The 15,303-nt window shown below is 29.0% G+C and overlaps 2 protein-coding genes across 3 annotated transcripts in view; both read right to left on the reverse strand.

Annotated features, from left to right (window-relative positions):
• Positions 1-149: 149 nt before the first annotated feature.
• LOC139087924 (tektin-3-like) lies at positions 150-4,165 on the reverse strand. Its single transcript, XM_070636895.1, has 6 exons — positions 4,115-4,165; positions 2,144-2,218; positions 1,807-1,974; positions 1,516-1,689; positions 936-1,453; positions 150-844 (listed from the first exon to the last, which is right to left on the reverse strand). Exons 1-6 carry the CDS (start codon positions 4,163-4,165, stop codon positions 307-309), a joined length of 1,524 nt encoding a protein of 507 aa, XP_070492996.1. The 3' UTR covers positions 150-306.
• A 6,996-nt stretch (positions 4,166-11,161) lies between these two features.
• Positions 11,162-15,303, reverse strand: part of LOC139087742 (irregular chiasm C-roughest protein-like) — a 114,099-nt gene continuing 109,957 nt past the window's right edge. For both annotated transcript variants that reach the window (XM_070636643.1, XM_070636642.1), the window contains 5 exons: positions 14,282-14,890; positions 13,073-13,490; positions 12,672-12,802; positions 11,880-12,390; positions 11,162-11,765 (listed from right to left, as the gene is read on the reverse strand). In XM_070636643.1, the coding sequence (XP_070492744.1) occupies positions 11,323-11,765; positions 11,880-12,390; positions 12,672-12,802; positions 13,073-13,490; positions 14,282-14,890 (2,112 nt within the window). In that variant the 3' untranslated portion in view covers positions 11,162-11,322. The remainder of the gene's footprint in view (positions 11,766-11,879; positions 12,391-12,671; positions 12,803-13,072; positions 13,491-14,281; positions 14,891-15,303) is intronic.

Raw genomic sequence — 15,303 nt, forward strand, 5'->3', positions numbered from 1 at the left:
AAGTGCATGAAAAAATTCAAATTTTTTTTGACCGTTTCTTTTGATAGCTTAAGAATTCAATTTAATTAACATAAATTACCTAAGTGAAGATTACAGCCGATTGTGTTTTTATAAAAAAAAAATTTGTTTCTAAGCGTTGAATTCTCCTTAAATAAAGTTTGAATTTATTTAATATTTTGATGAATTTGACACAGATTTGACTAGCAGTGTGCTTTTAATGCATACCTATTTATAGTAGTTTTTAATTACGAACTAGTAACGATAAAATTTTGGTGCTCTCATATGGTGCTAACTCATCATTTTGTTTTAGTATTTAATTGTATTATTAACTGGAAAGGAACGTCTGATACCCATGCATTTCTCGCGATCTATGAACAGAGCATCAACCTTATACTTAAGGTTTCCTTCTAATCCAGATTTAGTTTTAAGTAAGCTTTGATGATGTGCTTCAGCATTTTGTAATTTACGTTGTAAAGCTCCCACAGACTCCTGAATATCACACACTTCCTCAACTAAACGCACGTGAGCATTATCACGACACAATTCCAAATCAGGACGATGAGCTCGAGCTTCTAAGCGTGTTTGTGCCACTTTTAGAGGATTAGATTTATCATTAATGGCCTTTCGTAACATCTCGATGTGCTTTTCAACGTCAAAAATCTCCTGTTGCACTTTATGAAGGTGTAGTTGAACTTTGCTCTTTGCTTCCATCACCTCTGATGCACGACGATTTAATGAATTATTTGTATTACTCCAACAATCCCAAACTGATGTTGCACATGCATTTATTAAAGCCTCTGCATCAGATCGTAATTGTGCTGATTTACCGCGTTCAGCCTGTGAGCTTCAATAAAGAAATTAATTTAAAAAAAAATACTAGATTTTTTTATTCTGTTTGCTTTAAACACTTCAATTCATATTGAAAACTTCTTTACCGATTTATATTTAAACTTGATGATGCAGCCCATGTACCAACGGTACTTATTGTTGGATCTACTTTCTCGATACCACCAAAGTAATTTATACCTCGTGAAAAATTATTTAATTGGTGGCACACAGAATCGATACCGATAGCGGATTCTTTATGTGTCAAATCATCTTCTAATTGAAATTGTGAAGAACGTAAATCAGATAATTGTTGATTAATTTTACTAAGGCAACTGTTGAGTTTTTCTTGGCATGAACGCAAATTATCAACCTCTACCAAAAGACTTTTCTCAACATGGTCGTGAACTAGATCAATTCCTTTACGATTTTCACGATGATAAAGACATTCTTGAGTAATGTGCAATGGCGCTTCAAGATCTTGAATGGCCTTTTGGACATTCCTTTTTGTATCGGTAAGTTGAGCAGCCTCTGCTACCAATGCCTCTAATTCTGTATTTAATTCATTTCTCCAAAATGTGATATCGGTCAAACGTTCACCTAATCGTCTACCTGCATCACGTTGACCCTGCAAATTGTTATTATTATAGTTTTGAAAGATAAGAAAAACTTCAGTCTTAATTAAAGAACCTGTGAAGTTTTTTCATGTGTTTCTCGAATTAATCGCACAGCTTCCGAGCGCATTCTTTCCGCATGATTTCTATTCGTGTCAGAATCATTGTAGGTTGCAATGCAATGTTGACTCCATTCACTCGGTGTAAATCTCGTATAAAGAGCTGCTCTTGCCGCATGCTGTGGATTTCTCTGTCAAAACATTATTTACACAGAAAAGTTTTTTTTTTGTTCGTTCATGGAATGTTCATAAATATTTCATAATATGAAAAAGAAGATGAAAAGAGAAGAGGAGAAAAAACAACAAACCTCGAATCCAGTGACAAGATTTGGAAAATTCAGTGGTTCCGTTGACATGCCGGAAGGCACAAAACAAGGTTGAACAAGTTGATTAGTTGTTGGATGTGCGGGCAATGGGGTGATGTCTACATTTTCATAGCCTACCGCATTACGCCATTCAGATTTTTGTTTTGGTGCCTAAAAAAGTTTTCTTTTCTAACCATTTTTTTTATCTCTTTAAAGGCTTATTTAATAAAATTATGAAACTCGCTCTAAGGGAAATAGCATTAAAGTGTGAGAGCATTATATTTTCATAATTCTTTCTTTTTTTAAATATAAATATATATTTTTTCTTAACTTAATTTACTTCATAATAACTGCCAATTTTCTTTGGACCAGAATCCTCAGAAGAAGGATTACATGGAACATTTGTACTCCATGGCTGTAAAATACATGTCATTCATATTAATGTCACATAGTACACAGGAATTAAGTTTGAAAATGATACAAAATTAAAAAAATGACGTTTGTTCGATGAGAGCGAAAGAAAATTTATTATGACCTCAAGCATGATATGACTGACATTATCAATTGAACGTTCATGTCACATTTCTGCAAATGTCTGCGAGTATTGAAAGGGAATATTGAAAAAAAAAAATATGAGAGATTTTGTTATTACTGCTTATGTTTATGTTGAACGTATGTGTAGAGAATTTTGTGAACTTTTAAATCCTTTTATATAAATATGTTTAATGCTGTTTAATGCGTTTTTTATGGGGTTTTAAAGTCTTAGTCTTACATTTTGTTGGCACATGATGAAAGAAAATTTTCATAAGAAGCTCTTATTGTGATAACAAAAATTTTTGGAGATGATAAAAAAAATACAGAAGCTGTTAAAATTGAGTCAATAATGTGAAAATTAAATCCAATAATATAAGGATGTTTGTGCAATTTTCATGGCGAATACTAAACGATTATGAATGTGTTTTTGAAATGTTTTAGATGAAATTAGTAAGCATTAAATAATTAATAGTATTAAATTTGTGAAGAAAATGAAAACCAAAAATTTATGTAAGAAAAAATTATTTCAAAAAAGCAACGAAAACTTTCTTTGGGATAATTGGACTTGAATTGTCGATAATCAGGACGTTGATATTTATTTGTTGCATTTGTTCCATAGCTTGGCAGCAAAGCACTTTTTGTTAATCGAGTATCGAACGTTCGACTTTCCACAAATGGCATGTTCCACTTCATGCTTTGTATAGTTCTCCGAAATGGGGAAAAATCTCTCTCACTTTTTTTTAATCTTGAACCAAATTTGCTTGTTGATTTTTCCGATGCTACAAACAATGTACATAAAGCTGTATACGAAAACGAGTAACGAGGATGAAATATAGATTTTTTTGTAGCTTGCAGATATGAAAAAATATATTTTTCTTTCATTCAGTTTATGTGACCTATTGAAAATATTGGTGAAGGTTCAAAAACTATAAAAAAATAGATAGAAACATAAAAGAAAAAAAAATCAATTTTGAATAAAACAAAACAAGCATTCCTTAAATTTCCATTCGTGTTTTCTCTATTCCCCTTAAGAAATCATTTTTATAATGTAGCTCATCAATATTCCTGTTATTTATTATTGATGAGTACATCGCAAAATAAGGATCAACATGAAATCTTTCGTTGCCGTCAACTTCTCATAGTTCAAGTTGTAAGGATAAAGTCACGACAGCTTTGCTTTCCTCCCCCACATTTCACTTTACATTTACTTGCTTTCCAATTTAATGCTGAAGAAAATCGCGGAAAATATATATGAATAATAAAAACGAGGATTATGCAAATCATTTGTGTGACGTCATTGTTCAATTGCATGAGACTTATATAAGTCTTTCATTTTTTCATTTTGCCGCGACCTCATTTCCCTTTTTCGTCCTGTCTATCATAGATATTTTTATTTTTCTAAAAGTATTTCTATAGAAATCGTTGCTTATGGAAAATAGAAGAAATACCACCGAGGATTTTTTTTAGAGAAGACGGAAAAAATGAATTTTTCATTTGCCATATTTATTTTTCAATTGCGATGGCTTTCCTTTCTCTTTTTATTCAGTTTCTTTATTTTTGCGAAATGAGAAAAAAAGCGAAAAGGATATGAAGAACATGAAAAGATTACGAACGACTTGAGTAATTTTTCTCTCCTTTGCCATCGTTATTATTATTTTTATTACACTTCCTGTTCTCGTATGCTCCTCGATGAAAAATTTTCATGTTCCTACTGTTCTATATTATTTTTAATTCATATGGAAATTTATTTTTTATTTCCACAATTTTCATTTCATACCAAAGGAATACTAGATTTTCGTCCAGGCATAAATGGAAACGGATTCGCCATTTGATTCTTTTGATCGTCGTAGCTCCAGCTTAACATCCTTTTCATTTATGTTAGAAAAACATAAATTTAATCTTGCATTTTGACAACAGGAATCGCCAATTTTAAAATTTTAAAGAAAATCTTCACTTGAAAAGGATAATTTATGACAATCAGCACAAAAACACTAATCGTATCCTCTTATTTTTTTTGATCAGGCGAGTTTAGTCACAGAAACACAACTGAATGAAATTCTTTTACACATAACTCTAGCTTAAACAAAAAGTCTATACCTTCAATATTATTTGTTGCGGGTATGCACAGGAATTTTTTTCATTCAATTTACCGTTGCCAGGAAAAATTTTCTTCACTATTTTTACTCGTTTCATGCATACACTAATATTTCAAAAAGGTTCTACACAACATTGTTCATTTTGTCCAAATTATTAGGTAAATTCCTTTTATTCAAATAGAAATTTTTCGAAGGGTTATGAAACATGAAATATATAGGATATTTGATAATGCCTTGCTTACTTGTTTCTGTTCATACATAAATTCATATTCATAGAAGCTATAGCTGTTTGGTATTTGTGCAGTGAAATTGTATTTTATCAATTCCTCATTGCTATGTAATGAAAGAGTGAGTGAGAAAAAATAGTAAACAAGGATAAAAATTGAATGGAATGAAAAAACAAGGACGACGAAAAATTTGGTTATGCAGAGGTGATGATTATTAAAAATTGATTTGGCATGAAAAATTGAATTGATAGCATGATGAAAATTTTAGGGTCGAAATAATCTTATCGGTATGAATTTAGTGAATTACGTAAAACAAAAAATCATCTACAATGATTTTACATATGATTTTAACCTACACAAACCCTTTTTAGCATAAAAAATCAGACACATAAATTTTTTGACAAAAAACCATCTAGATTATTGCAAATTTGTTTTCAAATCAAAGAATACTATTGAAAAACTCAATCTCATTGTGTTTTTTTTCTCCTCATGCTTAAATGATTAGTATCATTTATTTTGGGTTTTGATCACAAAATTGAAAAAAAAAATGTTTATAAAAATCTATTTTCTGAGTCATTTTCCAATAATCAATGAAATCTAACATCCCTGAGTAGCAAACTATTAGCTATATATACAAACATAAAATGATTCCCTTTATACTATTCCGGTGCAACGAATCTTCCCATAAATTATCGATAAAACACACCAAAAAATTTTTTTTTTGAGAATATACTGTTGTATTGTGCCCTTCCATGAACAGGGTTTACGTTTTGTATATACATTCTGTAGGTTAACATGGAGAGAAAGAGAACTCATTCATCAAAAGTATTTGAAAATTGGAAAACTATAAAAAATTTATCTGTGTGTATCGATAAGGCTTTTAAAATATTTATACATAAATACAGATAAAGTGCGAAGGCTGGTTGTGATAGATAAAATTTACCCCTAAAATGTGTGTTTTGCAAAAATTGAAAGGATGACAAAAAGTGAAAAAATTTCTTAAGTATACATAAAGACGCATTGGTGATTGTTTAAATCAATTATATATAAATATCAATAGTGAATATATTTTTCACTTTTCTACTCACCTAAATCTTAGTTCCAATTTTTGAATCATGGAGCTATAAATTCAGAAAGTTACATTCTCCTTTGAATACATTTATATAAATCCACTTCTTAAAAGTCAGACCATAAGACATTTATAAGAGAATTGTACCGAAACAAAACAAATACTTAAAATTTATTTCTTTGTCCAACAGCAAATGTGTTAAAAAGGAAAAGAAACTGGTGTGTGAGAATCGTAAAACAATTTTTATCGTCATTGAATTTTCCTTTCTATAAATTTCATAAGAAGAACTTAAAAATGTCATAAATAGTGAGAATGTGGTTAAAATAAAATAATTCTGCTTTTTTCTTTCCTTTCTTTTAGAGACTCACAAATATTCAAGTTCATGTCACATTTCAATATATTTCTAGAATGAATATACCAATTTCTTTTCGAGCCCATATCTCAAATATTCAGGAATATTTGGTATCATTCATATGAATGATTTAAAAATCCATTGTCATTTACGTGACATATAGATGGACAGACACAATACTTGTATAAAAATGTATCTGTACATATTTGCATATTACATTGGGAGGATTGAAAGAGTCAAATTGAAGCAACAAGGATGTCCTTTTACTAAATGCCTTTTCTCATTCATATATTCATGTATCTAACTATCTCTATGCTGTATTATTGCATACAAGAGATTGTAAAAAGGACAAAAATTCTATGATAATATATTCCGATGCGTACGCGAGGTTATGATGTGAAAATTTAGGTCAAAGGCATATGTGATGTGAAAAGTTGAGACACATAAGGCATGATAAAGCTGCCTTCAATAAATATAAACATAACTTGTCCATAATATGCATTCAAAATATTATAAAACGGAATATGTTAAGCTTTCAAAATAAGATCCTTATGAATAGATTTTCTCGTAAATTTTTTGAGCTATCAAGTCATTTTCAGACAAGAATAATAAAAAATTCATAATAGCTTTATGTAAACTATTGATAAACTGCCAATGGGTGTCAACCAAATCCTGAAAATCTTTTAATTTTTCTGGTTTAAGGTAGCGAGCCTGAGTGATACAAAGTAGCTAACAATATTAATAATAATAAAAATAATAATAATAATAATAATATAAGATGAAGGCTTTCATATAAATTGTTAACAAAGCATTTATGTCGCTCAGAAAAATTATATTTGTAAAATTAATTGCTAGCTGAAAATTTCAAAGTACTTTACGATTTGTAGGTTTGAAAAAAAACACATATTTGTTTGTTTTCTAAAAAATAATTTTTCATTTTTGTTTTATTTATTTTTTACTATCAATAAAACTTTTCATTATCAATTTTAATTTTCAATATTCTATCATTTTCATTTATTTTTCTTAAAATCTACTTTTTGTTTAATTTTTCTTTTCTTTTTTTTTTGAAAGTATAGAAACATTTTTCCAATTGATTATATTCTCAATGAAATCTATGCGAGATATCTTAAAATCTCGACAAACAGAAAAAAAGTTTTTTTTTCTATTTTTTTAAATCTTTAAATAAATGTTTGTTCTTTGAGAACTTCCTTTTTTGTTGAAAAGAGAACATTTGCAGAAGAAAAAAAAATTGTTCTCATGGCGAGTGATATGAGACGACAAGTGAGTATATTTAAGGAACGGGAAAGGAATTTCATTCTTTTTACTTAGAGCAAGTATTTTTTTTCTTCATATTAAGGGCTAGAAAAGATTTTTTTAACATTGAATTTTTGCTGAAATTTTTCAAAAACACAAGAAAATTTTTTATCTTTCTTAAAAAAAAAAGAATTTCTTTATGTAAATTAAAGAATTTTCTAGTCAACATTTTTCCCTTTTTATTTGTTTATTTTAAGAATTCGTTTTAAAATTCTCATAAAAAAGTAAATTTTCTTGAGTTTATTTTAAAGCGTCTCTTTTTTGGTTTTTATTTTGCAAATAAATTTTTCTTTTGAGAACAAAAATCAAGTTCCTTCAAACATTGTAATCTTTCTTGAATTTGAATGAACTTTTGTTTGAAATTTAAATTTATTTTTTCATCAGTTTTAAAATAAAATTTAACTTTGGATTGCACAAGTTTACATTTCTCTTAATTAAAAAGTTCATTCAACATCATGGAATCGTTCATGAACTACGTAACACGAATTGATTTGATTCTCTCCTCAAAGAGCATTACGTTATAAATGAACGATCCCTCAAGGAAGTCACCAAGACAATAAATAATTTTTTGTCATATAATTCGACTGCAAACTCTTATAAATGTTTTAAAATAGAAATAATTGATTTTAAATTTGATATAGGTATTCTTCTTAAAATTAGATATGTACATAATCAATATTGAGATAATATCAATAATTATCTTCGCCCAAATATACAATATTTCGCTAGCTAAAAATATTATATTATAAATTGTAAAAATCAACATCGTTTCTCATTTATTTTTAGGGGAAAAAATTGGCTTAACTACAGTATTTTTTATATTTTAAACATAGTGATTTTTTAATTTGATCAGTCAACAACTTCCTTTTGCATTAATATTATAAATTTATTAATGCAAAAATACTTTTATTTTTGAAGTGTTATTGAATGTTATCATTCATTTGTGTATTTTCATCAATTTTTAGTATTATGAATTTAATTTTCAATTTTAATCATTCTTAATGATGATAAATTTACATAAAGGTAAATTTTTGACATTATAATCATGCCATTAGTCCGACTCTGACATGGAATTAATTTCAAATGACATGACAAAGGGTTTAATGTGAGTTGAAGGTCGGTTTTTGGCGATGTTTAATGACAACAATAATAGCAACAACAACAACTAAAAAATAAAAATGATTTTTTTTTCTGGTGACATCTGATGGATGAGCATACCAAGCAAAAAATCGCAATATGAAGGAGATTTAATCTTCAATTGAGAATACCAGATTCATCAACCATAAATCCAGTTCTGCGAGAAAAATGTTTTCCCTCCCTTTAACATGTCACGCTCATTATTATTGAGAGTCCAATTTGCAGAGTGGATTTTTTTCGACTGAGTTGAGTATTATTTGTCAGGATTTTTTTCTCATTTTTACAAGAGGGGGTAGATTAAAATTAAAATTAATTATAAGCGAGTGAAAAAATGTAATTTTTTGTTCACATGCTTAAATGAATATTTTTTGATGCATACAATATTACGCAATTTTTAAATTGAGATTTATGATCTCCATAGAGATATTTTTTCATGAATAATTCTCATTCAAGGGTTGAGTATTTAAAAAAATTCCAAAAAAATGTCTGCTTAATTAATTTTAAACATCATTTATCAGTAAAAAGATCTCAAATGAATAGAGCAAGAATGTCAAATGGTCTGAACATAACAAAAAAATTTAACTACGATTAGACCAATTTGAGATTGGCTATAAAGGAGACTTAAGAGACATGAAGCGAAGGCAATGAAACTGAAATCAGAGAAGACATCTTTATTTTTCGGGTATTTTCATTGTTGAAATTATATTCTTTCTTTTTCCTTTTCTTTTTAGGACGGTGCCCTTTCATCCAAGAAAATGTCATCCTTAAGTAGAAGAAAATGTAAAGCTGTGAAGGTTGATGGGTAAAAACAGGTACGATAGACTTTGCAACCTTTTTCTTACCAAAGTGACGTGCTTTAAAATTCGAATTGACTATGTTACCATTGCAATCTCAATCTCGCAATTAAATTTCTCGTATTACACATCTTTAAAAATAGATTGTATCACATGCTGAGCTTTCTTCCTTCGAATACACATTTGAAATTCAAACATCCCCGATCAGAAAAATAAGAAGTAAAAATTCATGAAGGCATGTTTGAGTTTGCATAAAAAAATACGCCATGAAAGAAAAATATTTAATATATGGTAAGAAAAATAAAGCCGAAAAATTCGTATCTCATTAAATTCTTGTAACACTAGAATTTGTTTTATAATTGCAACTCATATTTGTAAATTAAATTGACATACATCCTTTGAGATCTCTCTTTGAGATTCTCACTGCTTGGAAGCTTCTTTTAATTAATTTTTTTTTATCATTTTATAACAAACATACATGTAAATATGAAAATATTCTCAAGTGTACTTGAAAACTTTTCATTTCATGGTGTAATTAACTATGTACATTGTATGGATAGCACTTATTGTATTTTATGAAATGAAAAACACTGCAAAGTAAATTAAAATGCTGTATAATGCAAGAAAGAAAAATGTAAATATAAATATGAATGTTTGTTTTAAGGCCACAAAATTCATTTTTAAATTTTTACTTTATCATGATGAGTATATTGGCATAGTAGATAATGATTTTTTTTTTTATATATTTTTTCAAACCACTTACTTGATATGAAATTGATGTTTGATTTTTTTTCCTTCATCCTTCCAATCATCATTACCAATTAATATTATAATTGATTTTTGAGTGAAGAAATATTTCAAATCATGAAGTTAATTGTTAAAGCTAAAAAATCATCGCAATTTTTAAAATAAATCTTCAATAAGAAATATGATGATTTATTGGTAAAAGTGGCAAAATTCCAAATAATATTTTACAGGATTAAAACCCGTTTTAGACTTAAATTGTTAACCACTGCAATACTAATAATATTCTTAATATTTCTTATTGAATTAGGCCGTTGCAATAACTTTTCCTAAATCTATCTATAGAATAAAAATGCTTAACGTAATGCAAAATATTTTGTACATTTAACTAAACAAACTTAAAAATTACAAAAGTATTATTTGTTTTTTTGGCATAATCGTATTTGAGTTTCGTTAGTTAAGATAACTAAAGTTCATAAATTGAAAATATGATTTGAATGTCAAACAAAACTATTTCTTCACTCAAAGAAATGATTGTGCATATGATGAAAAATTTAGTCATGTAATCCTACTGAATTGACTTTATGGCATACATTTTTCTAGTAGCGGCTCACACATATAGCTTGTATGATGGTTTCTCGCTTCTGAATGAATATGAATATTTTATGAATCAAACTTTTTTACATGTGTTAGATATCCGCAAAAAAGCTGACACGAAATAAGGGTTATGTTCTGTTTACAAATTCATATCTGTATTTTGTCACAGATACGTTACAATTAAGAATATAATTTTCAATAATTTTGTATTACTCTAAGCAGAATTCTTATATTTAATATTTTTGAACAATTGACATGATTAAATTCAAAAGATTTTTTTCTTAAGAGAATATTAATTAACTTTTGTTCTAGTAGATTTGATCAAACATAAAACAATATAAATATGAAGTCTTATAAGCGCTGAAATTTTAAAAATTTCTTTTTTGAGTTAACAAAAACTAAAGAAAACTATTTAAAATTCGTTTTTCTTTTCGTTTTAAATATTTGTTAATCTATCTAATGAATGAATTTTACATATAACAAACATAATCAGGCTTATCGAAGAAAAGCTAACTTTTCATTTTTATCTCTCTATATTCTATAGAGATGAGTATTAGAAGAGTTTTTTTTCCATATATATATATTAACAAAATGGACAAAAAAATATGATTCAAATGCTTATGATTAATTTTCATTACGCTAAGTATATTTAATGTTAAACATGAGTAGCTAACGAACCTTTCTTTAAATCTCCATTTGTTGGAAGAATGAACTGACGTGACGGACTTGTTATCTGAGCACTTGCCGCAGTTGATGACGTAACTGTAGTTCCAGTTGATACACTACTACTGCTATTTGGATAGCTTAATCCTACACTATTATTATGATTACTGTTACTAATGTTATTATTATTGTTATGATTATTAGCGCCACCCAATAAACTACCACTATTTGATATTGTAGTCGATGATGAGAAACTGCTGTTACTATTATTACTTCGATTATATGGAGGTGGTGCTGGCGTGACTGATGGATTTGCCGTATACGGCTTATGGTGTGTGATTGGTGGTGGAAGTGGTGATATGCTCGAATTTTTAAGATATGGATTACCATATGTAGCACTATAGCGAATATCTACATTATTCAATAGAGATTGATCTAAAATGGAAGTAGTTTGGGTTAGGAATTTATCACGATACTTATTATTATTGTCATGACAACAACAGCATTTTCGCTTATTGCTAGTTATATGATTCAGAGTATAATACTTACTTATTATTCCATTAGGCATTGTATTCAATGGAATAGTTGGTAAACCATTATCCTGACGTAGTTCACGATTACGTCCTAACGTATAACTATCAATACCACCATTACCGGTGACATTTTGCGTTGAATTAATTAATGGACTCTGTCCGGAAGATGAAATTAAATGATTCTTTAAACTTGTAGGAATATTTGAACGCATACTGTTCGGCGGGCTATAGTCGCGTGTATAATCATTATAAGGAATGTATCCATTATTGGTAAGACCGATTTTGGTTGCCATATGCAAATCACTATAGTCGCCAGAATAGCGATGCTGATCATTTGGCAATTTTACTGGGCCAGCAAGTGGCACACCACCATTCCCAGAGTGTCCATTGCCTAAAATATTAATTGCTGTACGAGTTGCAGTGCTCTCCGTACCAGAATATTCAGAATAATCTCGATCGGGATCTTTGAGTTCACTTGTGTTTGAAAATCTATCACTATCTTTAAAGCTTTTCTCCGTGATATGATGCTGTAAATTAAAGAATTAAATCATTGTATTTTTTTTTTTTTTCATTTTATGTATATATACATGAGATTAGAATATCTTAATGGTAAAAGACTTTAAATGCTTGAAAAGCATTTCATGCAATCAACAAAAGTTAAGTTTTAATTTGTCGTAAATTTTCACACAGTTTAATTCTATTTCGTGAGCGTGCAAACGTTTCTCTTTGTAATTTAGAAGGAGAATGTAGATAAAATAAAATATATGTATGCTTGCACATATATACATAATCATAAGGTTTTACATACCTCTGATATCATATCAGCTGGGGGCAATTTTCTTTTGCCACTCTTGATGCAAATCACCGAAATCATTGCCACCATAACAATAAACAGAATGATTGCCAGAACAATGAAAACATAAGTGACTTGGGAGTCATCTGAAAAGATTACGAAAGTTATATTAGAAAATTTTCTTATGATTCAACGTATGTATACACTACAGATTCCTCTAATGGTATAATTTATTGCAAAAATTTAGACCATTTCTTAAAATTGATATCACTACTTAGATTTCGAAAATTAATTTTCATTTTTAACATACATATTTAGAGGTATTATTATACTTTTGTAGATATCTTTAACTTTGCATAATTAGAAAACTTTTTTTTCTTATTCATATTGCGTGTGTTTAAGAAATTAAGACTTACGTAAGCCAGCTAGTACAATTTCCACATAGTCTTTGCCATAATCATTTTCCACAGAGCAATTATAACGTCCAAAATGTCTTGCATCGCTTTTATGTATCACCAGAGTCGATTTCGTTCCATACGTAGTAGCGTCCTCAATAATTGTATAGTCATCATCCTGACTACTATTGATTTCTTTGCCATTATATGACCATAATATGTGTTTTACCTTTGGGGTAGAAAAGGCAACACATTCAATTTGTACGGTTTCGCCTGGTACGCCAAATTGCTTTTTCGACGAGGTGATTGATGGTGGACCCTTAAGATAGATTGAGGCAGAAGCTTCTATAAAAATTCCCATGACACTCGCCCGACATGTATAACTTCCAGCCTGATCATTCTTTACGGTTAATGTTAGATTTGCACTTGTTCCGACCGTCTATTTTTCCATACACATTTATATTTATTTTTCATATGGTTTGTTTTTTCATTGTTGTTGTTTTAGAACCCATCATCAATGTTGAAGTAGAAGAAAAATTGCACGATACCGATGTAGAGGAAGAGAAAAGGATAATTCTATTAAAATTGAATTTATGGCTGCGAATTTCAAAAAAATTCTCTTTTTTTCGAAGGCCTTTTTTTCATTTTTTTTTCTTTCCAGTTTACATCTTCGCATGTTTATATATTGGCATTGGGATTTAGGGACTATTTCGGCAGTCATTCAAGAAGATTGAAAGGGCAGAAAAAATAAAGCAACAACCGAAAATATAAAAAAAAATATTCATGAGATGGCAATGTAAATCTTTAATGGCACGGATTATTTAAAAATTTTATGTTGGTTAAAATTTTTATAGCATTTGTATCTGCTTTTTTGTCTGCATATTCTTTTCATAGTGCTGCGCACATTTTACAAGTAAAAAACTGTGGTGTTTAAAATACTCTCACATTTGCCAAAGAATGGAGAAAAAATGGTGTTTGAAATCCCAGCAAAGTGGAAAGAATGATTCAATCATAAGCCAAGAAAAAAATTGTTGGCATTTTGAGAGAGTGTGCCTTATTAAAATGGATGAAGATGTGAAATTAGGGTTTTGTGTGTTATTTTAGTAAAAAAAAATCATATAATTTGCCTTTCCATAAATATTTTATGGATACAAGAGGATTTAAATGGAAAGCAAATGTACAAAGACGTTATAATGACTAAGTGAGGTAGTAGGAGGAAAAATAAATTACCTTTCCGGTTGTATCAGAGATCCATTCAATATCGGGTGTAGGATTTCCATCAACATCACAAATTAGTGTCGCTGTATCGCCTTCATCAGCTTCAACAGACTTTAAATGACTTTTAAAGGCAGGTCCATATCGAATTTCAAGAAATTGACTTGATTCACTTTTTCCAACTGCATTCTGAACTTCGCATTTAATAATTGAATTATGATATTTTCGAGATATATTGTGAATTATCATTTCAGTTGTATAATCTCCAATGGCTGGTTCACCATTTATATACCATCTGTACATGAGATCATTTGGATTTGCTTCCGCATGACAAGCGAGTCGCACTTCGACTCCTTCGGGAATTTTTTCATTAGCTAATGCACCACTTATTACAGACACAGTCACCTTTGGTGCATATTTCACAGTCAATTTTAATTTTGCTGTCTTCTCTTGTCGGTCCGCGGAGTTTAATGCTTGACATATGATTGTCGTGTTATGATGAGATCGTTTGGGAATTAATTTTAGTATTGATCGTGCTTCATACCGTTTGTTATCTGGCATTAAATTTTTCATATATTCAACACCAGATGTTAGTACATTTCCCATTCCATCAATCCATGTTATCTATAAAATTAAATAAATAATTTGAATAAATTTAAATTTAATTTTAAAAAACTAAAATATAAAATTTATAAATTCTTTATTTTAATTTTGATAGGATTAATAGGATACAACAATCATGTGAATAGGTATAAAAGTAGGTATTACATCATGTAAAAAATTGAATTTTAAACTTGACTTTTCGAAAACAAAAAAAAAAAACATTTTCATTTAAAAGATGGGAAATTTCGTGATATTATATAACTTTAAAAGTTAAAAACTTATTTGTTTCTCATCATTTACAAAGTTTATTTCATTCCATCGTTTTTTCATACAAATTCACTAACCCATCCACCCACTTTTGCAATTTTTTATTCTAAAAGTGCCAGGCAAAATGATAAGAAGATAAAAAGCTCGTTGGAAGCTGCTTTTTCGAG

This window comes from Chironomus tepperi, unplaced genomic scaffold (assembly GCF_022539635.2).
Source record: "Chironomus tepperi strain 1889 unplaced genomic scaffold, CSIRO-AGI_Ctep_v1 contig_137, whole genome shotgun sequence".
In the NCBI taxonomy this organism is placed as follows: Eukaryota; Metazoa; Arthropoda; class Insecta; order Diptera; family Chironomidae; genus Chironomus; species Chironomus tepperi.